This window comes from Paroedura picta, chromosome 5 (assembly GCF_049243985.1).
Source record: "Paroedura picta isolate Pp20150507F chromosome 5, Ppicta_v3.0, whole genome shotgun sequence".
NCBI classification, from domain to species: Eukaryota; Metazoa; Chordata; class Lepidosauria; order Squamata; family Gekkonidae; genus Paroedura; species Paroedura picta.
Genome location: NC_135373.1, coordinates 16,895,777 through 16,919,725, shown reverse-complemented (window position 1 = coordinate 16,919,725; position 23,949 = coordinate 16,895,777). Strand labels below are relative to the sequence as shown.

Here is a 23,949-nt window from a genome sequence, read left to right as displayed (position 1 = left end):
CAAAGCCAGGGCCAGGGGGTTTGGATGAGGGACACTCACGGTCCTCTTCCAGTTTTGCCCAAGCCGCAGCTGCTGCCAGTCACACGCATGCCAAGCCGTTAACAATGCTGACATTGTCACCTCGTCCCCTTTTTGCTTCTAGCCACCAGGCATGCAGTTAGGGATGGGGATGGGCTCCTACCAGCTGCCGAGTTAGTAAGGGCCGGGCTCTGGGTTCGACACACCCGGGACAGCATTGACAGCAGCCGGGTCAGGGGGGGCCTGAGGTAGCTCTGAAGGCACCAGGAAAGAGGGCCGCTCCCTGCAGAGACAAGGCGGGTGAGAAGAAGACAGGAAAGGAGGAGCCGGAGAAGGATGCAGTGGCCTCGAGGAGATTGCTTCTTACCGTCTGCCCCACCTGCCCCGTCAGCCTTGCCGGGATGCTCCAGCAGGGAGCTGAGAAAGGCCGAGGCGCTGAGGCGCAGGTCCCGGAAGAGAAGGGAGGTGTCCCGCTTCACCATCTTCATGGGGCTCAGCTTCTCCAGGGTGAGGTCTTCAGATTGCTCAGGATCCAGCCCTGGATGGGGAGGAGAAGGCAGAAAAAGAGAACAGGCGTTGAGGGGCCAGAAAAACACCCACCCACTTCCTCAACTCCAGTACTTTGGGGGAAAAGAGAGGTGCTTGTTTCTCTGAGTCCCGACTTCACACATGCTGTCTCCCAAGAAGAATTCCAGAAGACGGGCCTGTAAACTGGACTGCTGAGGAAAACATTTTAATCACCCCCTGAAGATGAAGAGTTGGTATTTGCATATTTTGCTTTTCCCTACCTGAAGGAGTCTCAAAGCAGCTTGCAGATACCATTCCCATCCTCTCCCCACAACAGATGCCCTGTGAGGTGGGTGGGACTGAGAGAGCTCTGAAAGAACTGCTGTGAAAACAGCCCTAAGAGAACTATGACTAGCCCAAGTTCACTTAGATCAGTGGTCCCCAACCTTTTTATCACTGGGGGGGGGTAGTTTACTCCTCTACTCTCAACCACTAACCTAACGCTCTCTGATCGCTATGATAATATTTAAAAATCCCTTCAAAATAAGATACAGACATGCCACAACAATGAACATAAGGAACATTTTATTTTCATGGACATTTTAACTCATGACGATGACAAATCAATGGGAACCCTGAGCTTGTTTCTCTGCAACGAGATAATCCCATCTGGGAGGGATGGGAGACAATGACACCCAAAGTGTGTTGTAAAGGGCCGGGGGGGATGAAGTAAAGGGACGGGGGGTGGGGGGAGTGGGGGGAGAAGGCGTCCTTCGTGGCCCACCTCCAATTAGTCGACGGACCACATGTGGTCTGTGGCCCACAGGTTGGGGATCGCTAACCTAGATGACTACATGTGGAAGAGGAATGCCGAATCAAACCTATTCTCCAGATCAGAGGCTGCCGCTCTTAACCACGACACCCCGCTGTCTCCCAAACATGATTTTATTCGAACTGAAGCTTCCGTGGACTAGATGGCCCCCGGTGGAAGACTTCGGCTCCATATCACAAAATCAGAGGTGGGATTACATTCTCTTGGCAAAGGTGCCATGAGATTCCCTTCCCCTATGTCAGGGGTGGCTCCAGATGTCCATGACCTAAAGTTCCCATGCCCTATGTGCTCTCTCTCTCTCTCCCAGAAAGGGCCATGCCACAGACTTTGGAAAAGCTGGATAAGCTGCAGAGAGGGATAAACTTACTTCTCTGATTAGAGAAAAGACAGTATCTGCATTCATTATTAACTGGAATCCCCTGGAAGCCTTTTTGCGTGAAAAGAGGATGAAAAATGATCTGCCAATTTGTCGTTTTGATGATTAAGGGGAAAAAAGGTTTTGAAAATAGAAAAAAAGAGAGCTTTCTTCCCCTTCTAGAATTGCAAAGTAAGCAATAAGTCTTTATATTTGTTGCAGAGCAAATCAGAAATTTTTTCTATATATATCTGTATACTTCTTTTTCTCTTTTAGGATTGCGTTTTTTATCTTAAAAAAACCCCATTATTTTGGGGGGGGGGTGGAAAGAAGCTGCTAGCTGGGACCAGTAAATCACAAAGCATCCAGAGCAGGGGCTGAATAGAGGACCATTAAAGTAAACTGATAAAAGAAGATGACTTTTGACAGTTCTTATTTCTGATTTATTTGTAATCGTCACCAAAGTGCCATCTGGTAACGACCACTTTAAAAAATATTTCCTTCAGCAGCAGAGACATCAGAAGAGGTTGAACAGACCCTGGAGTAAATTTCAAACAGTGAACACAAATTCCTCAAAAGTGGTGTCATAGCAAATACCTACAAACCATGAGTTGCACTTATTCAAAATTCTGTTCCCAAGGGGCACCTTCTTTCAGTCTGGCAAGAACCCCCCTAAGCAACAGGTCCTCCTGTTGAGGCTTATTTGGGATTTCTGCATTTATAACCCGCCTTTCTCGACTTTTTAACCATGGAGAAACCCGATATATTCTTCAAGTTTCGAGAAACCCCAGAAGTGCCACATTTCTGCAGAATTTGTCTGGAAAGCAGATAGGGTGTGCGATTCGGCCGCTGCGGCGCTGGCTGCTCCTGGCGGGGACGGCCGCTTCGGCAGCCAAATCACACAACCCTAGAAGCAGAACTGTGGACACGCCTACCCAAGGTCCCTCCCCTCCCCACCGCCTCCAGGCACATCATTGGCCATTGGGGGGGGGGGGGGGGCGCAAGTCAACATGATCATATATGGTTATATTTCTTGATAAATGTTTAATAAATAAATTAAAATATGTAAAAAATTAATTAATTCCCCAGTTGGGAAACCCTTCCAGGACCATTAAGAAAACCGAGGGCTTCACGAAACCGTGTCTGAGAAAGCCTGATACATTTTGGAATGTAGGAAGGGTCACCTTTTCTTGCTGATTGTGCTGACTGAGAACTGGCAGGCTCTTCAACTGTCAGTGAACTCTTGTTTGCTCCAAGTTACTTTAATCTGTGACAGTTAATTGAAGCAGTCACAGAAGAGTCAGATTAGCTGCTTTTTAACATGGGGGTTAAGAGTTCTTATCTTGCTTTATCTGGTGGAATTCCTCTGACCTGGCTGCTCAGCTCTTTAGCCCTTGCATTGATTAGCTCCTATTTCATCAAGAACCACAGGAGGACTTATCTAGAGTCACCGCCTCCTTAGGACTGAACAGATTTAGGGGAAGATAAGATGGAGCTTTTTCTTTGAACAACCTCGATAAGCAAATGAGGTTTCCCTGGATGCAAGTCTGGGAAGATCAGGGGAGATTTCTGGGTGGGTGTGACTAGGGTTTAATTAACGCTCCCTAAAAGCAATGAGAAGAGCCTCTTGTGGCGCAGAGTGGTAAGCAGCAGAAATGCTGTCTGAAGCTGTCTGTCCATGAGGTTGGGAGTTCGATCCCAGCAGCCGGCTCAAGGTTGACTCAGCCTTCCATCCTTCCAAGGTCAGTAAAATGAGTACCCAGCTTGCTGGGGGGTAAATGGTAATGACTGGGGAAGGCACTGGCAAACCACCCCGTATTGAGTCTGCCATGAAAACACTGGAGGGCGTCACCCCAAGGGTCAGACATGACTCAGTGCTTGCACAGGGGATACCTTTACCTTTACTTTAAAAGCAGTGAGACAAGAACCTGGAACAGAATTCACTTTTTAAAATACCGCTCGCTATGATATGACTAAGCAACGTTTGGAACTTTTCCAATAAAAGATAAATGGGTCTGCGGGTTTTTGGTCGAGAACAGAACTTACACTGACTTGGATCAAGATGAGTCGTTGAGTCAATCTGTAGCAGTAAAAAAGGACAAGAGTTCAGGAGTGCCTTAAAGACTAAGACAATTTGTGCAGAGGAGGAACTTTCAGGTCACAGCTGACAGCTAAAATGTTATCTGAACGCATCCAGCTTTATCTGAAGTGGTGGGCAGTGACTCCCAAAAGCTCCTCCCCGGCCACATATTCTGTTAGTCTTTCGGAAGCTAATGGGTGGGCACTTGCTCTTTTCTGCTGCTGGGACAGCCTAGCACGGCCGGTTTAATCTGTCTCCAGGGGAGGCACCACGTTTAGCCGTACAAAGTGGAAATCCACCAACCTTGTGATGTAAGGACAGATGGACTCGCATGCTAACTGTATCTGAAGAAGTGAGCCGTGACTCATGAAGGCCCCTATCCTGCTGCAAATTTTGTTAAGTCTTTGCGGTGCTCCTGGACGCTTGCCCTTTTCTGCTGTCACAACTGACTTGTTTGATCAGATTTCAAGATGGATAAATCCTGGAGAACTCTGCCACCAAGCAGAGGCAAATAGGCAAAGTCCTTTTAAAACTGTTTAGTCCAGATTCTCTGACTGGACGCAGGAATGATAACATCCTAATGCGAGGGACAACGGCACATGGAAACAGGGGCACCTTGGAGGCCTTTGTCAGGAATCAGTCAAAGGGGATTTTCACTCTCAAAAGCCTCGACTCCTGGATTCAAATCTAGATTTCCTGTGCTGCTGTGGACCGACACGGCTGCCCTCTGAAATGAATAATAGGAACCCTTTTAGAAATGCTCATGTATAGCCATGGCTGAGGGGAGCCTCCACATTCAGAGGCACTAAACCTCTGAGTCTCAGCCAGGAAACAGTATTGGGGAAGGCCTTGGCCTCTCTGCCCTGTGGCTGGCCCTCCAGAGAAGCTGGCTGGACCCTGCGGGAGACAGGGTGCTCGACTAGATGGATTCTCACTGGTCTGATCCACCAGGGCTCTTGTTAGGTTCTTGTGAAGACCGCAGCCTCTCTGCCCTCCAGAGGAACTGGCTGGGGCCACTATTGTGAGGCAGAATGCCGGATTCAACGGACTCCTGCTCTGGTCCAGCAATGTCCAATTTTATATTTCTTTCCTGTTTGGCAGATGTTGTTGCTGGAAGCAGTGGTATATAAATCCAATGAATGAATGAATGAATGAATGAATGAATGAATGAATGAATGAATGAATGAATGAATGAATAATTTTAAACAATTTAAAAAGCAAGAAATGCCATCCAGCCTCTTGCCAAGGTTCTGCATTGGAGTCCTTCTTGCTCACCTGCAGTCCAGCTACACAGGACGGAGTGCTGCCCCTCTCCTCCCGAAGCCCTCTGGGGTTCCTGCGACCCACCCCTTCCTCCCGCCTCGGTCTGGCTGGGGCCCTCACCTGCATAGGCGCTGAGGCACTTGCACAAGACGCTGAGGGGCAGGAGCGGGTCAAGCAAGGTCAGGAGGCGGGAGGGGGAGGCCAAGGCTTGCATGAGGGTGACCGGATAAGCCACCATGATCCCGTCTGGCATCTTGATCCCGAAGGCAGCTGCTCGCATGGAGACCGTGATGCACAGGTTCCCGCCGGCACTGTCCCCCGCCAGACACACTCTCTCTGCCGTGGAGCCTACACAAGAACACATATGTGGTTGTTCTCACTGCGCATACAGGAGGAGGAGTGGCTGAAGAGTGCAGGGTTTTCAGTTCAGAGGAGAGGCGTCCGAGGGGGGACATGACAGAGGTTGATGAAATTGTGCATGGGTTGGAGAGAGAAGAAGAGGAGAAGAAGAGTTGGTTCTTATATGCCGCTTTTCCCTACCCGAAGGAGGCTCAAAGCGGCTTACAGTCGCCTTCCCATTCCTCTCCCCACAACAGACACCCTGTGGGGTGGGTGAGGCTGAGAGAGCCCTGATATCACTGCCCAGTCCAAACAGTTCTATCAGTGCCATGGCGGGCCCAAGGTCACCCAGCTGGCTTTCCCAGGGGGAAAGGAGACATTTTTCTAGAAGACTAGAACTCGAGGACATCCAAGGAAGCTGACGGGCAGTAGGTTCCGGATGCACAAAAGGAAAGACTACTTTACACAGAGAAAGATTCAAATGTGAAATTCACTGCCAGATGGCTGCAGGACTAGGGGATTAGATAGATTCATGGGGGATAAGTCCATCAGTGGCTACTAACCATGGTGAATGAGGGGAACCTCCACATTCAGAGGCACTAAACCTCTGAATTCCAGGGACAAGAGGCAACATCAGGGGAAGGCTTCTGTCTCTTTGCCCTATTGTTGGTTCTCCAGAGGAACTGGTTGGCCATTGTATGAGACAGGATACTGGACTAGAGGGACCCTCACTGGTTTGATCCATCTGGGCTCTCCTTGTGCTCTTATACTCATGAATACATGTAAAACTACTTTATATCGAATCAAACCCTTGGATCACCAAAGTCAATTCTTCCTACTCAAATTGGCAGCAGCTCTCCAGGGTCTCAGGTGGAGGTCTTTCCCATCCCCTCTCACCTGGTCCTTTTAACTGGAGGTGCAAGAGATTGAACTCGGGACATTCTGTGTGCCAATCAGAGGCTCTAACATTGAGCTCCAGCCCCACTTCCTGGCTCTCCAGGCGGAGGTCTTTCCATCCCCTCCTGCCTGGTCCTTTCAACTGGAGAAGCTGGGGATTGAACCTGGAACCTTCTGCGTACCAAGCAGATACTCTGCCACTGAGCTACAGCCCCACTCTCCAGGGTCTCAGAGAGAGTTCTTTCCCATCCCCTCCTGCCTGGTCCTTTTAACTGGAGATGCTGGGGATTAAACCCGGGACCTTCTGCATGCCACACAGAGGCTCTGCCACTGAGCTCCAGCCCCACTTCATGGGTCTCCAAGGTCTTGTGGAGGTCTTTCCCACCCCCTCCTGCCTGGTCCATTTTAGCTCGATATACTGGGGATTGAACCTGGGACCTTCTATGTGCCAAGCAGAGGATCTACCACTGAGCCATTGCCTTTTTCTTACAAATGAACACATGAAGGTACCTTATACTCATTCAGATCATCAGTGTATCAAAGCCAGGACTGGCACCTGCCCTGCAGGGTCTAATGGCACCTGTTACCTGGCCTTTGAACAGGGACACTGGGGATTGACCTTGGGACCTTCTGCATACTAAGTAGATACTCCACCTCTGAGCTGCAGCCCCTTCGCAGGAGCACTTCTCATCTGGGGGAAGGGGGGGGAGCAGAACCCAAACCTTGGCACTGCCTCCCGCCCGCCTCTCACCTAGCAGGTGGCAGTTCTTGAGCGCCCAGCAGTAGGCATAGAAGCACTCCTCCAAGGCCCGTGGGAAGGGGGCTTCAGGCGCCAGTGAGTAGTCGATGGAAAGGATGGGAGCGTCCAGCTCTTGGGCCCAGGCTTTCAGGTAGGGCTCGTGCGACTTGGAGGTCTGGGCCACGAAGCCGCCGCCGTGGATGTGCACCACCAAGTAGGGCGAGCGGGGCAGCGGCTTGGTCTTCCAGCGCAGCTCCAGGGCCAGGGGCCCCTCGGGACGCACCAGGCTGGCCAGCTCCTCGCTGTCCTGGAGGCAGGAAAAAGAAGCCGAGTGAGAACCCAAAGGGACCATCTGGCACTCACCTGGGTCTCATGGCAGCGCCCGTCCCCTGGGACCCTCTGCCCGCTCTAGACAAATGGTCTCATTGTGGGAATCGCACTGCCAGCAGGTGGGGAGCCATGAGCTGGAAAAACACATGGCGGGAGATGGCAAGGCTAGATGTTTGACCCCGTTTGCCCTCCCAGCTCTGATGCAGCCGAAGGCACGTCACTGAGCCATGAGGATCTTGGGGATTCCTGGGGATTTGGAAACCATCTGTTGAGCCCAGCCACAATATAACTGCTGCAGGAGTCATGCGCAGCGGGGGACCACCCAATGGCCAAATGAAAGGAGGAGTGACACACAAAAGAGAGCCCAAGTGCAGGGGAGGAGAGGGGCAATTTAAAAAACACTTTGGGAGAGAATAAAGGAAGGAGTTGGTTTTTACACTTCATTTTTCAGCTGAAGGAGTCTCAAAGCAGCTTATAATCGGCTTTCCTTCCTCTCCCCTCAACAGACACTGTGAGGGAGAGGAGACTTAGAAAAATGGCTCTGTGAGAACAGCACTGTCAGGACTATGACTAGCCCAATGCCACCCAGCTGGCTGCGTGTGGAGGAGGGGGGAATCAAACCCAGATCAGAAGCTGTCACTCTCAACCACAACACCAAGCTGGCTCTCGCTCTGCAGTGGCAGTTGCCCATCGAAAGCTCTGCTGGATGCCAGGGATGTTTTCCTCGGGCACTTTGGCACCCACAGGCACCATGCTGACAGACCCCCTGAATGGACTGCACAGAAATAACTCAGAGCTGAACTTTTTTCTGAGGCCTACTGTGCCCATCCAACCCCAGATGCGGCCAGGGCTGCTTGTGGTCGCTCCCTACCCCTTACCTGTCCCTCGCGCAGCTCGTAGGAGATCAGCCTCATCTGGATGGATCCAGGCCCGCTGTGGGCTACTGGGGGCGTGATGGTAACAGAGAGCTTGGGGTCGGCGACCAGCGGCAGCTCAAAGGACGTAGGCGGCACTGACAGTGCCCGGGAGACCCGCACCTGGGAGGAGGTCATGTTGGCCAGGGACTGCAAGAAGGGCACAGGTGGGATGTCACCCGGCAGGCTAAAGCAGCAGACGGGTTGTGCGATTCGGCCGCTATGGGTGGGAACAGCCGCTTCGGCAGCCGAATCACACAACCCAATAAAACCAACTGTGGTTCTCGGGGCCTGCCTTAAAACAAGTGCTTCTGTTTTACTTTCTCCTACCCCAACACAAAAGCCCCCCAAATTGCCCATCAGTGGGAAAGTACTTTGTTTCTTGATCAGGCTTCATATTTTTTTAAAAATACAGAATTAAGCGACATCATAACATAGCCTTTATACCAAGGTGTTTATACCATGGATGCTGTATGAGCAGCGCTGTTCTTTCTCCTTTTCTGCTTACATTTTTAACCTTTGCGTATCTTATAGAACCACCGAGCTGGAAAAAGCCATGCGGTCCATCTAGCCCAGGGGTAGTCAAACTGCGGCCCTCCAGATGTCCATGGACTACAATTCCCAGAAGCCCCTGCCAGCATTCGCTGGCAGGGGCTTCTGGGAATTGTAGTCCATGGACATCTGGAGGGCCGCAGTTTGACTACCCCTGATCTAGCCTGTCTCCCACTGAATGCAGAATCAGCCGACAGCATTCCGGTGGAAACACAGCTGACTTAAACTGCGCAGGGTTTTCAAGGCAAGAGACGTTCAGGGGAGGTTTGCCATGGCCTGCCTCACAACACCGGTATTACATGGAGGACTCCCATCCAAACACAAGCCAGGCCTAACCCTGCTGATCTTCTGAGAGCTGACAGCACCGAGCTAGCTTGGGCCGTCGAGGTCAAGGCAAGAGACGAGCTGATGTCGTCTGCCATTGCCTGCCTCAGTGTAGAGAGAGATCCTGGTATTCCTTGATGATCTCCTATCCAAGGGCCAACCAGGGCCAACCCTGCTTAATTCTCGAGATCTGATGAGATCTGGCTAGCTTGGGTGATTCAGCACAGCCCACCCTCCCACCCGTAGCCACACACACACATACATACAACAGCCTTGCTAAGCAACAGGCTGCTGTTCAAGGGCCCTTTTCCACACATGCTACAGAGGAAAACAAAAATGTTGACCTGACCCACGCTTCCTCACCCAGTTCACCCTAGTCGTCCTCCTGCCTTGTAGCCTTGCCCCCCACCCCCAAAAGGAGTCCCATACACGGCTTCTGAACTTCAGGTAGATATCAGGAAACACTTTTTTTACAGTCAGAGTAGTTCAGCAGTGGAATGGGCTGCCTAAGGCAGTGGGGAGCTCCCCCTCACTGGCCGTCTTCAAGCAGCAACTGGACAGATCCTTATCCTGGATGCTTGAGGCTGATCCTGCATTGCCCCTTCCCACTCCCTGGCAGTTATCAAGCAGCAACTGGACAGATCCTTATCCTGGATGCCTTAGGCTGATCCTGCTTTGAGCAGGGGGTGGGACTGGATGGCCTGGATGGCCCCTTCCCCCTCTAGGATTCTATGAGTCTAGTTCAGCGGTAGAATGCACAGCCTAAGGAGGTGGGGAACTCCCCCTCCTTGGTGGTCTTCAGGCAACGGCTGGACAGATCTTTATCCTGAATGATTGAAGCTGATCCTGCATTGAGCAAGGGGTGGGACTAGATGGTCTGTGTGGCCCCTTCCCACTCTAGGAGTCTAGTTCAGCAGTGGAATGGGCTGCCTAAGGTGGTGGGGAGCTAAGCAGTAGCTGGACAGATCCTTATCCTGGATGCTTGAGGCTGATCCTGCATTGAGCAGGGGGCTGAACGAGATGGCCTGTAGGGCTCCTTCCAGCTCTATGGTTCTATGTCCAGGGCAAGGCATTTCTATGGCATGGGTCCCTCCCAAGGGGCCAGCAATCAAGCCACCCCCTCCCTGGGGACTGGGCACACAGCACACACTTCAGTTTGGATCACCCTCCCTTTCTTGTCCCGTTCTGGGTGCCCCCATCACCACCCCAGTTGTTTTCTCCACCTCAGCTCCTCTCTTCTCCTCATGCTAAAACTCCTCTGCTCTCTTCTCCCTCCCCAAATACTCACAGGCAGTCCCAATTGACATCCCCTTCCCTTGACCGTCCTGATCATCTGAGACTCCACACAGAGGGGGCTACTTACGGCCAGCAGTTCCATCTCCGTCAGGTTCCAGAAGGTCTTCCAGAAGTGCACGTCCAGGTTTTGCGTGATGCGCTCAAACTCCATGCCTCGTAACTCAGGATCTATGGCAAACTTGCCGCTGGTGAAAAGCGAGCCGGCTGCTACGCCTGCATAGATGGGAGAGGGGAAGCGATGGCCGTCTACCGGACCACGAGGGAAACTTCGGCTTTTGAATTCAAGGGAGGGTTTTCAACATGGTTGGTGATTGCCTCTGTGTAGCTAGACCCGGGCTTTCTGGAGGGTCTCTCATCCAAATCCTGTCCAGGGCCGACCCTCTTTAGCTTCTGAGATCTATTGAGATAAGGAAGGCTGGGTCATCTAACTCAAGGCAAGAAGCCTCTGTGTGGCAACCCTGGGTGGAAGACCACCCCAGGACTAACCAGGACCTGCTTAGCTTGTGAGATCTGATGCAATTGGGCAGCCTGGACCACCTGGCAAGAGATCCTTGGAGGTGGTTTGCCGCTGCCTGCCTCTGTGCTGTCTTCCTGGGTGGCCCCCAATCCATGGCTGACTCTGCTTAGCTTCCAACAGAGGATGAGACTGGGCTAACCTGGGCCATCTGAGTCAGCCCCATATTGCTATTACACTCCCTGCCCTCCAGTACAGACAAGGAGAAGGCGGGGGTGGGGGGGGAGGAAGCATGTCACTAGTAGCAGACAGCGAGGTCAACAGAACTATCTGCAACTAGAAAGCAAACCTCACTGGGTGACTTTAAGATGAACACATCTGCCATATGGCGAGGGCAGGGCGTGTCACTCTGCTGGGCAAACACAAAGGGGCTGAGGGTTGCTGTTTCAGCAGAGCAGATGGCCATTCCCAGCCGGTCACTGAGTGCCATGCCTGATATGAAGGGAGGGACCAAGAGGCACGTCATGGCAGGGACAGGCCTTGCGGCGCACGTTGGGCGTGACGGACAGGGTGGCGTTTGCAAAATTGCCCAGTCCATCTCCCAGAGCCCCATACTCACTGATGCCGGACTCGTGCTGTTTGTAGTTCTCCCCAAAGGAGATGAGGCTGATGGCGATGGTCTGCAGGAAGGGCCGGATGGAGGGGGCGAACTGAGGCAAAAGGACAGAGGGGGATGTTAGAGGAGAGACGGGCCTCCCTCCCACCCCCAGAGGGCTTGTTTGGAGCCAAGGCTGTCAGCGGCCGGAGACTGTGGTTCTCCAGATGTCCATGGACTTCACTTCCCACGAGCCCCTGCCGATGTCAGAGGAGGCCAAAATGGTAGCAAGGGCTTGTGGGAATTGCAATCCATGAACATCTGGAGAGCCACAGTTTGGCCACCCCTAGGGTGGCTTGCTCCTTGTTGAGAAATACCTGCAGATTTGATGGGAGGGGGTAGAGTCAGGGGAGGTGAAATTTGGGGAAGGGGGGTCTTCTATGTGTTGCCAACCGCACAACAACTGATCTCCAAGAGACAAGAGATTGTTTCATCTGGAGAAAGCGGCCACTGTGTAAAATGGACTCTATGGCCATATAGGTCCCTGAAGACGCTTCCCTCCCCCAACCCCACCTCTAACACTTCCAAGTTTTTCCCAGAACTGGCAACCTGTGAGCCCCTGTCATGGAGACCAAGATCAGGGCACCTGGGCCAAGGCAGCAAACGATGGGTTGCAACACAGAGAGAGGAGGATGCAAAGACCTTTCCAGCCCTAGCAGCTGGATGACTGTGCCTGCCTCCCGTCACAAAGGCTGGTTTGTTCCTGCCAGCAAAGGCCCTGGATGAGGATGGGGGCTCTGCAGCTGACATCCCTGCTCAGCAGCTGGGGATCCTGTCCAACCCGGCTGGATGACAGCTAGGAAGAGCCTCGGAGGGAGGGCACTGAAGGGGACGGGCACCACCGAGCAGCATGTCGGCTCAAGGCCACGTTGCCAAGGCCGCAGCCTGCTATTGTGGGGGGGGGAGCAGGCGTGACTAGCCACCACGGGGGAGCCCCCCTCCCAAGATCCATGCCGTCAAGAGCTCCTCTTTTGGAATGCATCCAGAGAGCTCTACTTTCGTGGGGGAGGAGATGGCATAACTGGCAGAGACTGGCACAAACCATGTGGCACTGAATGCCTTTCCCAGCAAGGAGCACAAGAAGGAAACGAGTTCTGCCTTCCCCAGAATGCTTTGGGAGCTCCTGGTTCTCACGCATTTACACAGCATTGTGGCTACAGCATAAGAACCCGTATGAGACTGCCTGACCCTGAATCAGACCGCCAGGGTCAGTATCGACAATCCATGCTGGCAGTGGTACTTTGGGGTCTCAGGCCAAGGTCTCTCCCATGCCCTCCTGCCTGGTCCTTTAAACTGGAGATGCTGGGGATAGAACCTGGGACCTTTTGCATGCCAAGCAGAGGCTCCATGACTGAACTGGGACCCCTTCCTTACAGACGAACCCCTGAAGCTGCCTTCTACAGTATTGTAGTCAGGATTATCTAAGATTGGTAGTGACTTTTCAGGGTCTCAGGATGAGGTCTATCCCATAACCTATACAGGGGTAGTCAAACTGCGGCCCTCCAGATGTCCATGGACTACAATTCCCATGAGCCCCTGCCAGCCTTCGCTGGCAGGGGCTCATGGGAATTGTAGTCTATGGACATCTGGAGGGCCGCAGTTTGACCACCCCTATAATGTAGCCCTTTTAACTGGACCTGCGGGAGATTGAACTGGGGACCTATTTCTTGCAAGTCAGATGCTCTGCCACTGAGCCACGGCCCCTCCCTTACAAATTAATACATGAAGCTGCTGCCTTATAATGGATCAGACTGGTGGTCATTCAGATCCTCCTTGTGGATTCAGGCTGGCACTGGCTCTCTGGGTCTTAGGCAGAAATCTTTCCCATCACCTGCTGCCTGGTCCTTATAAACTGGAGCTGCTGGGGACTCAACTTGGAACCTTCCATATACCAAGCAGCTGCTCCACGGCTGATCCTTTTAACTGGAGTTTATTTATTTATTTTTAAATTTACATTTATAGCCCGCCGCTCCCAGGCAGTGACTCCTGGTGGGTAACAACGCTCTCCCATAACACCCCAGTGATCAAGGAGTGGTCAGGGATTGAACCTGGGACCGTCTGCTTGCCAAGCAGAGACTCTTCCACTGAGCCACAGACCCTCCCTATCAAGATAATAGGTCCTTGCCCCGTCTCAAACTGAGGGGGTTCTTGTGACTGGGGTGACAGACAGCAGGAGGAAAGAAAGCGGGGGAAATGAAGCTTGGTATGGCAGGTGTGGCCAAACTGTGGTTCTCCAAGTTATAATGGAATACAATTCCCATGAGCCCCAAGAGTTCATGGGAATTGTAGTCCATGGACACCTGGAGAACCAGAGTTTGCCCACCCCTGTGATATGGTTTCAGGCATCAATGGGGAACGAGGACTTTGTGTGTGTGTGTGTGTGTGTGTGTATGTATGTGTGTGGTTAAACCAAAAGCTTCTTAGGTGAGACAGCAGGCCAATGCCATGCAGAACAGACGCAGACTCAAGGGCCCACCGGGGGGGGGGGGGGGAATTAACCAAGTCCTTTGAAAGGAGGGAGATGGGGACAATGGAGAGGAGACCCAGAAAAGCAAAGGGCCGGGTTATGTGGATACAGAGTCGACCGATCTGTTAGGCCAGCCTTTCTCAACCTTTTTACTATTCAGAAGCCCCTGAAACATTCTTCAGGTTTTGATAAACCCCAGAAGTGGCGCGATCATGCAAAACATAGTTGGGAAGCAGAGCTGTGGACACGCCCACCCATGGCTCCTCCCCTTCCCACCCCTCCAAGCCCATCGTTAGCCATTTTGGGATGGGGGAGGGACAGATTGACACAACCATATATGGCCATATCACCCGATAAATGTTTAACATGTAAATATATATATTAAAATATATCAAAAATCCCACCCATTTGGGAAACCCTTCCTGGGCCGTCAAGAAAGCCCAGGTTTTCACGAAACCCTGGTGGGGAAAGCTTGTGGAGGGGCCAGGAGGCACAATGCCTAGGGCCCACAATACTTTTAGGGGCCCACACAGATGTTCTAATTTCTTTTAAAATCAGAAGGAGAAAAACGAACTTGTGGAGACAGGGGCAAAAGTGTGTGGGCCCCATGGAAGTCCTTCTGTGGCCTTGCCTGGGTGGGGAGGATAAGCTCCAGAGTGGGCTCCCCTGCTCTCGCCCTCCCTTACCTGGAAGCCCATGCAGCGGCCGTAGAAACACCCTTTGTGCATGGTGATGTACTCCTGCAGGAACAGCTCTGAGAGGTCCCCTTCCTCATGGTGGAAGAGGCAGCCGGGGCGGTTGTGGGTCAACAGGCGCTGGGCCAGGTAGACCAGCGCCCGCAGCTGAGTCAGGGCAGTGCAGTAGGCCTCCAGCTCAGCGCAGTTGTGCTTGCTGCGGAAGAAGATGCTGCTGCGGTTGGCGGCCACGTAGCGGCTCTTGTGGACGATGTGGGCCAGGCAGCAGTGCACCGTCTGGGCCAGGCTGCGGTAGCCGTTGGCCGGCGTGTGCTCGTCCAGGTCAAAGATGTGGTAGATGGTGGCAAAGTGGCTGAGGAGGGGCTCCAGGTACTGGGCGTGCTCCCGGATGGTTGTGAAGGCGGCCACAAAGCGCTGGCTGGTTTCTGTGGTGGTGTCCCGGAAGAAAGTGGCGTTATCCTCCACCAGGGAGTGCAGGGTTTGGAACAGGGGCCGGGAGTCCATGGTGGCCGCCCGGGGGGGATCTGCAAAGAGACAGACCGAGTTAGGGAGCACGGGGAAAGATTCCGAAATGAAAAGATTGATGAGATTAGAGACAAATGGTGGGATTAAAACGGCTGGCGCTCAACCTCCTAAATCCTTTCCTGGCGGGGTGTTGGACAGGAAAGTACCTCTGGTCTTAACCAGGGACAGGGCCTTTTCGGTCCTGGCCCCTACCTGGTGGAAAGAGCTCCTGGAAAGACTGTGGGCCCTTCTGGAACTCCCTCAGTTTTGAGGGGCCTGCCAAATTGAGCTCTTCCACCAGGCTTTTGGTTGAGGACCGTAAACAACTAGTGGCCCTCCCCAAGACTAGAGTGACTCTAAAAAATAAGTCTGCATGGCCAATCAGTTCTCTGGCGGCTTATTGGAAACCTTGCTGGGAAAAGCCCCACCCACTTTCTGAAGACACTTGGCAGGAGCTAGAAAAGGCGTTGGTGGGTCCAAGTAAGTCAGTCCTCCCACGGCCTCAGTTGAAGGTCTTCTGTATAACTATTAAAGGTATCCCCTGTAAAGGTATCCCCTGTGCAAGCACCGAGTCATGTCTGACCCTTGGGGTGACGCCCTCCAGCGTTTTCATGGCAGATTCAATACAGGGTGGCCTTGCCAGTGCCTTCCCCAGTCATTACCGTTTTCCCCCCAGCAAGCTGGGTACTCATTTTACCAACCTCGGAAGGATGGAAGGCTGAGTCAGTCTTGAGCCGGCTGCTGGGATCAGACTCCCAGCCTCGTGGACAGACAGCATTTCTGCTGCTTACCACTCTCCGCCACAAGAGGCTCCCGTATAACTGCTACCTGATAACTCAAAATGCTGGGGACTGAACCTGGGACCCTTTGCAAGCCCTTCCCTTGGCTTATAATGGAATCCATGTTTATATGAGGGGAATGCAGACAGGAAGATGTTCGAACCCCCAGCTTGTAAGGCCCCCAGGAAAGAGCTACCTGTTCCCTCAGAGAGATTTTCTCCTGTGCAAATGTCCATCAACGTTCACCACTGTGACGGCCTGGGTCTCTCTCAGACAGCAATATGCAGGAGAGAGCTCCTCTCCCCCAGCATTGGAAGACCCAAGTTCGAGTCCCCACTCTGCCAGTCACATACTTTCAGTCTCACCTACCTCACAGGGATGTTGTGAAACCCCATCAGGGACAAAAGAAATGAAATAAATATACAGATCTATCCACAGACACAGCCACTTCACTCATTCAGAAATGCCGACCTTTCTACGGCGTGTCTGCACACATTACCCCCAGCAATGCTACCAATAGCCCTGCAAGGCGGGCCAGTGTTGGGCCAGCGTTACCATCCCGGGCCCCAAGGAAGGCTGAGAGGGCAGCGCCCTTGCCCTAAGAGCACCAAAAAGGTTGGAAGCAGAGATGAGATCTATACACACACACACACCCCTCCGCGCGCAGTCATGTGAAGCCCAGAGGCAACATTCCCTCCCAAAACTGTTGGAGCCAATCTGGAGAGCAAGCAGAGTGGTACAGACCTGCCTTTGGATCCAGGCTGGCACAGCAGCTTCCTTCGATGCTGGATGACAACTGGCTGTCTTAAAAGACCAACAAGCCCAGCTCCGCCTCAGAGGAGGTGCCACCCACTGGCCTGCACGGGGGAGGAGGGACGGAGCATTTGGCCTCCAGGGGTTAGATAGCTCTAAGTTTTGTTCCTAGCGAGGGGGGGGGCATAAGGGGAGAAGGCTCCTTGGCCCCTTTGCATTAAGAAAACTTTCCCTGTTTCAGAGGCGGGCCGTCCTGCTCTGCAGTCAAATGGCTATGTCCCAGCCCCGAAGCACCTTAGAGAACAAGAAGATTTGGAGAGGATTTGAGAGATTTGGAGCAGCCAATACTTGGCCGCCCCAAGTATTATTGCTGTCTAAGGACTGGAATCAAGCAGTTTCTCTTGAGCAGGGGTAATCACTGCGGCCCTCCAAGATGTCCATGGACTACAATTCCCATGAGCCCCTGCCAGCAAATTGTAATCCATGGACATCTGCAGGGCCGCAGTTTGACTACCCCTGCCCGTGATGGAATTATGTCAGCCAGAAATTCTACTTGCCAAACTGTGCTGGGGTGAGAGGAAATTTAAGAGGGGGGGGGGAAGTTGAAGGCCATGAGTGACAGAAATGGAAAGGGATTTGTAAAGAGAAGTGGGGAAAAGACAAAAAGGGTCACCAGCAGGTGTGAGTGAGAAAAACTATGGGAAAGCCCTAAGACAGGAGTAGTCAAACTGCGGCCCTCCAGATGTCCACGGACTACAATTCCCACGAGCCCCTGCCAGCGAATGCTGGCAGGGGCTTGTGGGAATTGTCGTCCGTGGACATCTGGAGGGCCGCAGTTTGACTACCCCTGCCCTAAGACCACCAAACCATCAGACTGCCCCTCTTCCCATATCCACTCTCCCTAGTTGCTGTCTGAACAGTCAGCCTCTTCCCCGTTACAAAATTCCCCCCCCCCTTTCACAAAAAACAGAAGCCCACCATCCATCCGGTTTGCTACCAGATTTCTCTAAGGCAAGCGATCGACGGAATTGGGACCCCACCCGGATAGCCCAGGGAAGCCAACCACAGTCAGCCCTGGATAGTGCTTGGAAGGGTTTGTGATGTGGGGGGGCAGGCAACTGCAAACCGCCTCTACCCCTCTTGCTCGGCTGTCGGACAATCTTAGGATCTCCTGAGTTTATTACATGAAGAATATTGGAGGGATGGGACAGGACCATTAGTACTTATAGGGAAAGAATTCTGAGTATTTTGTGTCAAACCTCTTTGGGAGAAAATCACTTCAGATTGCAAGCAGAATGTCCCTTTCCAAAGGGACACCCTGCTTGCAATCTGAAGTTATCCACCCCCAAAGAAACGTGACCCGAAACGTGTGGGGGTTTCACGAATACTCAAGATTCTTTCCCTACGATCACTAATTGCTCCCCCCTATTTTCTTATATTACAGGCGTGTCATATCCTCATCCATTGTTGTTCCTCTACATATTCATGGAACAGCCTAGGGGGTGGGATGTGTCTGGTTGTCCAAGTTGGAATAGGGCCAATCAGGATGCAGCTAACTTTGCCCTGATTGGCCCTGCCCCTGCAGCTTCCGCCCCCTGTCCCTGCTCTCAGATGTCTCAGTGCCTGGAGCCAGCAGCAGGTAAGGGGAGAGGCCCTGGGCAAAGGGTTGTGGTGGAGGACTTGCTAACGAGGGCCTCTTGGCCTGCTAAGCTAGGCCTGCTGACGAGGGCCTCCCAGACTGGTGCCTGCCTGCTTGGTCCGGGCCCTGCTAATGAGCTGCCCAGCCTCCGCCCACCCTACTTCATCTGGCTGCGAGCTGCACCCCAAAGCCACCTTAAGCTGCCTGGCCAGGAGCCAGGGGAGGGGGGCTTTTCAAGGCCCGTTTTTAGGAACAGGCTTTGAATCTAGTATGATAAAACAATAAATCATGATAAATATATAACTAAAGAACAGCAGAAGGGCACAGCCGAGGGGGCCCCTCTCTCGATCCCAGGCTCCATCAAGTTGTTTTCCTTTTTTTTTAGCTGCCATGCTACTGGACCTGGAATGGAAAGAGCTGAGCAATCGGCTCCGGCCACGAAAATAAGACAAACAAGACTCTTCCTCCGACATGGCAGCGAGCCGTGTCCATTGATGGGAACTCTGGGAGTAGGGTTTGCCAGGAGGAGCCTTTCCAGGAAGGGAAAGTTCACCCTGTTCTCCCTGACCCCAAAGACTCCCTGGAGTTCAGCTAGAAGTAAATATGTGCCGAGAGGGGGACTGCAGAGGATTGGCCTCTGCACAGAGAGCCGAAGGACAAGAATGGTGGCCAGAAGAACCCGCTGGTCACAACGAGGCAGGGCTGTGGAGTGGTTAGGGGGCACACTGAAGTTCCGGGGATGGGAATCCAGTTTCAAAATCCCATTGGGCTGAGGAAGTAGGCAGGGTGATCTTGGTCTGGCACACTCTCTTAGCCTAAACTACCTCACAACATGGTAGTGAAGATAAAATGGAGAACCAGAAAAGGAAGGTGATGAGTACCCTGTATGCCCTGTTTTTCTCTATCCACTTTTTCCTCGCCCTTAAGGAGTCTCTAAGCTGCTCATAACCCTGACCCAGAAACTGCAACTGGTACAAAATGCAGCAGCTGGGATCCTTACAGGAACACCCTGGAGGGTCCTCATCCAACTGGTGCTGAGGTTGTCAGTTGAATTCCAGATCAGGCTCAAAGTTCTGGTTTTGACCTTCAAGGCCATTTGTTGTCTGGGCCCAGCGTATCTGGGGGATTGCTTAATTCCCTGTGCCCCTCTTTGCTCTGTGAATTCCAACTGGTTGGTAACCCCCAGCCCCCGTGGGGTATGCTTGGCCTCAATCAGTGTCAGGGCCTTTCTGGTCCTGGTCCCTACCTGGTGGAATGAGCTACTAGAAGTGCCGAGGGCCTGCAAGATAGAGCTCTTCCACCAGGCGTTTGGTTGAGGTCAGGGCAAGGAAGATCTGTGCGGACCTTCCTCCAAATGGCTCTGTTTGGCTTTATCTTAACACCTATGAAGCTGTTAACACCTACACCTCCCTTGAGGCTAGAGTCAGTCATTTTGGTGGAACTCACAGGGTTACTGGGGAGGGGGACTGGCTTTTTATTGTGCGATGTGATGATTTTATAGTTTGTTGTGAACTGCTGCAAGTGGTCAATAAGTTTAATCATCATCATCATCATCATCATCATGATCGCTTTCCCTTCCTCTCCCCATAACAGGGGCCTTGTGAGGCAGGTGGGGCTGAGAGAGCTCTGAGAGAAGGGGGACTGGCCCAAGGGCACCCAGCAGACTTCAGGTGGAGGAGAAGCAGGTAATCAAATGAGGGCTTTGGGTACCCATTGGGGAGAAAAGCTGGAAATAAAGTATGTTAGGCAGTTACTTTCACATACACACTGGCCTGATCCAGCATGGCTTCCCAGTGCAACACAACCAAAGAGTGCCCAGAAAAAACCTCACAAAATGGCACCCCCATCCAACCCCTTCCCTGCACCAGATTTCTGTCCTTCTCTATGACCTTCCAAGTGCATCACCAACCCATTCATTATCCCCCCCAAATCACCTTTGTCTCATACATTGACTTTATTCAGTTTGGAGGAAGGGGGCATCCAAATTCTACATGCCCATCAAAACCTGGCACAAGGTTGGACGAGACGGCTGGTATGACCCATTCCAACTCTATGAGCTCCCTGTTCCTGGCAGTCTGGACAAACACTTCTCAGGAATGCTTTATGCTGATACTACATTGAGCAAGGGATTGGACTAGATAGCCTCTAGGGCCTTCCACCTCTATGATTCGTAGTAGTAGTAGTAAGATTTATTACGGTTTACACCAGGTATATAACAAAGGAAATTATACACCACTATGATTCTATATTACACCTACCTAGGGAAGTAGTGAGCTTTCCCTTCTCAGCAGCCTTCAAGCAATAGGGAAGTGGCCTGCATAGTTGAGGGGGTTGGACTAGATGACCCAGGAGATCCCTTCCTACTCTATGATTCTAAGCAGCAACTGGATTAGATGGCCTGAAGGGAACCGTCCAACTCTAAGTGTGCAAACGAACTTTTAAGCAGAGCTTGCCAAATTTTGCTTCTGCCGCGGAACTAGCCAGAGAGCTCCCCTGATTTCAAACCACACTGGAAAGATGCACCCACCTACAGTTCAAATGTAGATCATTCTGTTTTGCCCTCGTGGGTTTTTCAGTTCCCCACCTTGGTACTTATTTGTTGCTTCTTCTTCTTTTTTTTCCTAATGAAATTCCAGTTGCAAAATCCTTTCCATGGGGTGGGATGGGGATGAACATAAGCACATGATTTCACAGGTACTGGCCAATCAGTACTGCACACAGCCATCTTTGGATACAGCTTGGCAGTTTGCAAGGTGCTAGATGATGGACATGAACAAATGTGCCCTCACCCCCTGTGGCAGAGTCAGCTTTCACCCAGCAAGTTAAGATATGTCTGGATGGGTCCTGAGGGAAACCATGTTCTTTTAAAGCAGTTTTATCATTATTAAACTAGCATACGCTGAAGACTATGAATGGAAAGGAATTGGATGAAGAGAAGTCCTCTACACTAGCGATCCCCAACTTGTGGGCTGCGGACCACATGTGGTCCTTCGACTAATTGGAGGTGGGCCCCGAAGGACGCCTTCTCCCCCCCCCCCGGCCCTTTACTTCATCCCCCCCAGCCCTTTACAACACACTTCATTGTTGTGGCGTGTCTGTATCTTATTTTGAAGGGATGTTTAAACATTACCATAGCGATCAGAGAGCGCTAGGGCAGTGGTTGAGAGTAGAGGAGTAAACTAAAAGGCGCTGAGTGGTCCCTGGTGAGTGGTCCCCGGCATTGAGTGGTCCCCGGTGATAAAAAGGTTGGGGACCACTGCTCTACACAGGGCAGGGGTGGCTAAACTGTAGCTGTCCAGATGTCCATGGACCACAATTCCCAGCCCCAGCAGGCAGGGGCTCATGGGAATTGTAGTTCATGGACATATGGACAACCATGGTTTGGCCACCCATGGAACACCCCTTGGCCACCCAAGTCACACCCATGGAACACCCCTTGCAAAACACCTATTTTTAAAAAATGCTTGGACAGAGAAAGAATAAAACCAACATTGCAGCAGCAGATGCTGCTAAAACAAAATCATTTTAATCCGCACAGCCGATCCCGTCTCCAGGGGCCAGCAGAAGCCCCACCCACTTTCCAAAAACACCAAAGAAGCAAACAGGGGCACACAGAAGATCATCTCCTGCCACACATTTGGGGGAACTCTAGGTTCTTTTCTACAGCCAAATCACTAGGAACAGGAAAGCAGTCGGTGGATATCGTGGCGCCCACAGACCCCACGCTGGGAACTGATGATCTAAACCAGGGGTGGTCAAACTGTGGCCCTCCAGATGTCCATGGACTACAATTCCCATGAGCCCCTGCTAGCATTCGCTGATCTAAACTCTCTTGCTCTGTCCTTGATGATGTTTGCTTTCCACTACAGGTGGCCAAACTGTTACTCCAGATGCCCACGGACTACAATTCCCACAAGCCCCTGCCAGCATTGTTTGTTTCATTTATACCCCGCCTTGCTACTCAGTGAGTGCCCAAAGCAGCTCACGTCCTTCTCGTCTCCTCTGTTTTGTTCTCACAACAAGCCTGCGAGGTAGGTTAGGCCGAGAGCCTGCAATTGGCCCAAGGTGAGCTTCTGTGACATGACTGAGGCAGACTGTGAGTGGGTGGACAGAAGGGATGGTGCCGGTTGCTTGGCTTTCCTAGCCCTCTCTTGCCTGCCCAGGAACATGGGGTTCTGTTTTGTTGAGGGGGGGGTTCATCTGGGTATAGAATTGGGGTCACTGTGTGTGGGCAGGTAGTAGTTAATTTCCTGCATTCTGCAGGGGGTTGGACTAGATCAGGGGTGGGCAAACTGTGGCCCTCCAGATGTCCATGGACTACAATTCCCATGAAGCGAATGCTGGCAGGGGCTCATGGGAATTGTAGTCCATGGACATCTGGAGGACCACAGTTTGCCCACCCTGGGACTAGATGAGCCTGGAGGCAGGAGTGCTTTAAGGATTTGCAGGGGCCGCAGCACCAGAGCCAGTTTAAGGACAGTTTAAGGACTGGTGGGGCTCCAGCTGGGTACAATGGCTAAGGGAGCAGCCAGACTAGGGGCAGAGGGGAAAGGGGTGATACTCTGAGTGTCCATAAAGAGGATGGGAGGAGAGAATACTGTCCTGATCCATAGAGGGAGGGCACCGTGCAGGGCCCCTAGAAGTGTGAGGTCCGTAGCACATGTGACATGGATAAACCAGCCCTGCCTGGAGGTCCCTTCCAGCTCTATGATTCTATGACTGGGGATTTAAACTCAAGCCTCCCAGAGTGCACTGCTACCCCATGCTGCCTCGCTCCGTTTGCTCTCCAGCCTGTGTTTTCCTTTGTAAACCCTGACGCTTTCTGTGGTTCCTCTGATATGACCCGTGGGATCAAGGCAGCTTGGGACCACAAGAGACCGCTACAAGGAATCTGAAGACGGCACTTGGGGACACGGCAGAGAGGTCCAGGAACAGGGAACGCCGAGGACTGGGCAAGAGGGCAAGGGGTAACCCGGCCACGCAAACAGTCAACAGCCAGCTTTGCAGAGGGTGGAGTCGGGGAGGACGTGAAGTCCCTTCCTTCCCCAGGGCTAGGAGCCGCATGCAGCCTTGCCCTTTGACCTCAGCTGGGGGGGGAAGAGAGACGGGGAAACTGGTGCGAGAGATTAGTGGCTTCAGAGGTCTGGCCTCCACATCACGCTAGGGCCCTCCGCTCCAGGATTGGCGGAAGGCAGACTCGCACCTTCGCCTGACCTACCCCTCTCAACTCTTTGCCCGGATACCTTGGATTCCAGGACGAAAACAATGATGACCAAGAGAGGAAAAGAGCGAGAGCGGGAGAGAAAACAAGAAGAACATCAACAGGCTGGTGCCCACTAGAATTAAGATTAACAAGCGTCATGCGGCAAGGACGCCTGGCTGTTCCCCCAGCGATTCCTGGCACTGCCAGGCACTCATTATTCATAACACAGATTCCTTTGTAGCTTGCCAGCTGAGATGCCAACCACTCCCTGCCCTGGCTGTTAAGTGGAAACTGCCGGGAGGCCAGGGATTTTGCCGAGGAAAGAAAGTGTGCGGTTGCACAACTGCCTCCAAT

At 52.4% G+C, this 23,949-nt stretch overlaps 1 protein-coding gene across 1 annotated transcript in view; it reads right to left on the bottom strand.

Annotated features, from left to right (window-relative positions):
- Positions 1–23,949, bottom strand: part of LIPE (lipase E, hormone sensitive type) — a 34,007-nt gene that overhangs the window by 5,012 nt on the left and 5,046 nt on the right. The window contains 7 exon segments of the mRNA XM_077336690.1: positions 386–556; positions 5,176–5,403; positions 7,043–7,337; positions 8,239–8,424; positions 10,514–10,659; positions 11,520–11,610; positions 14,709–15,241. Coding sequence (XP_077192805.1) covers positions 386–556; positions 5,176–5,403; positions 7,043–7,337; positions 8,239–8,424; positions 10,514–10,659; positions 11,520–11,610; positions 14,709–15,241 — 1,650 coding nt within the window.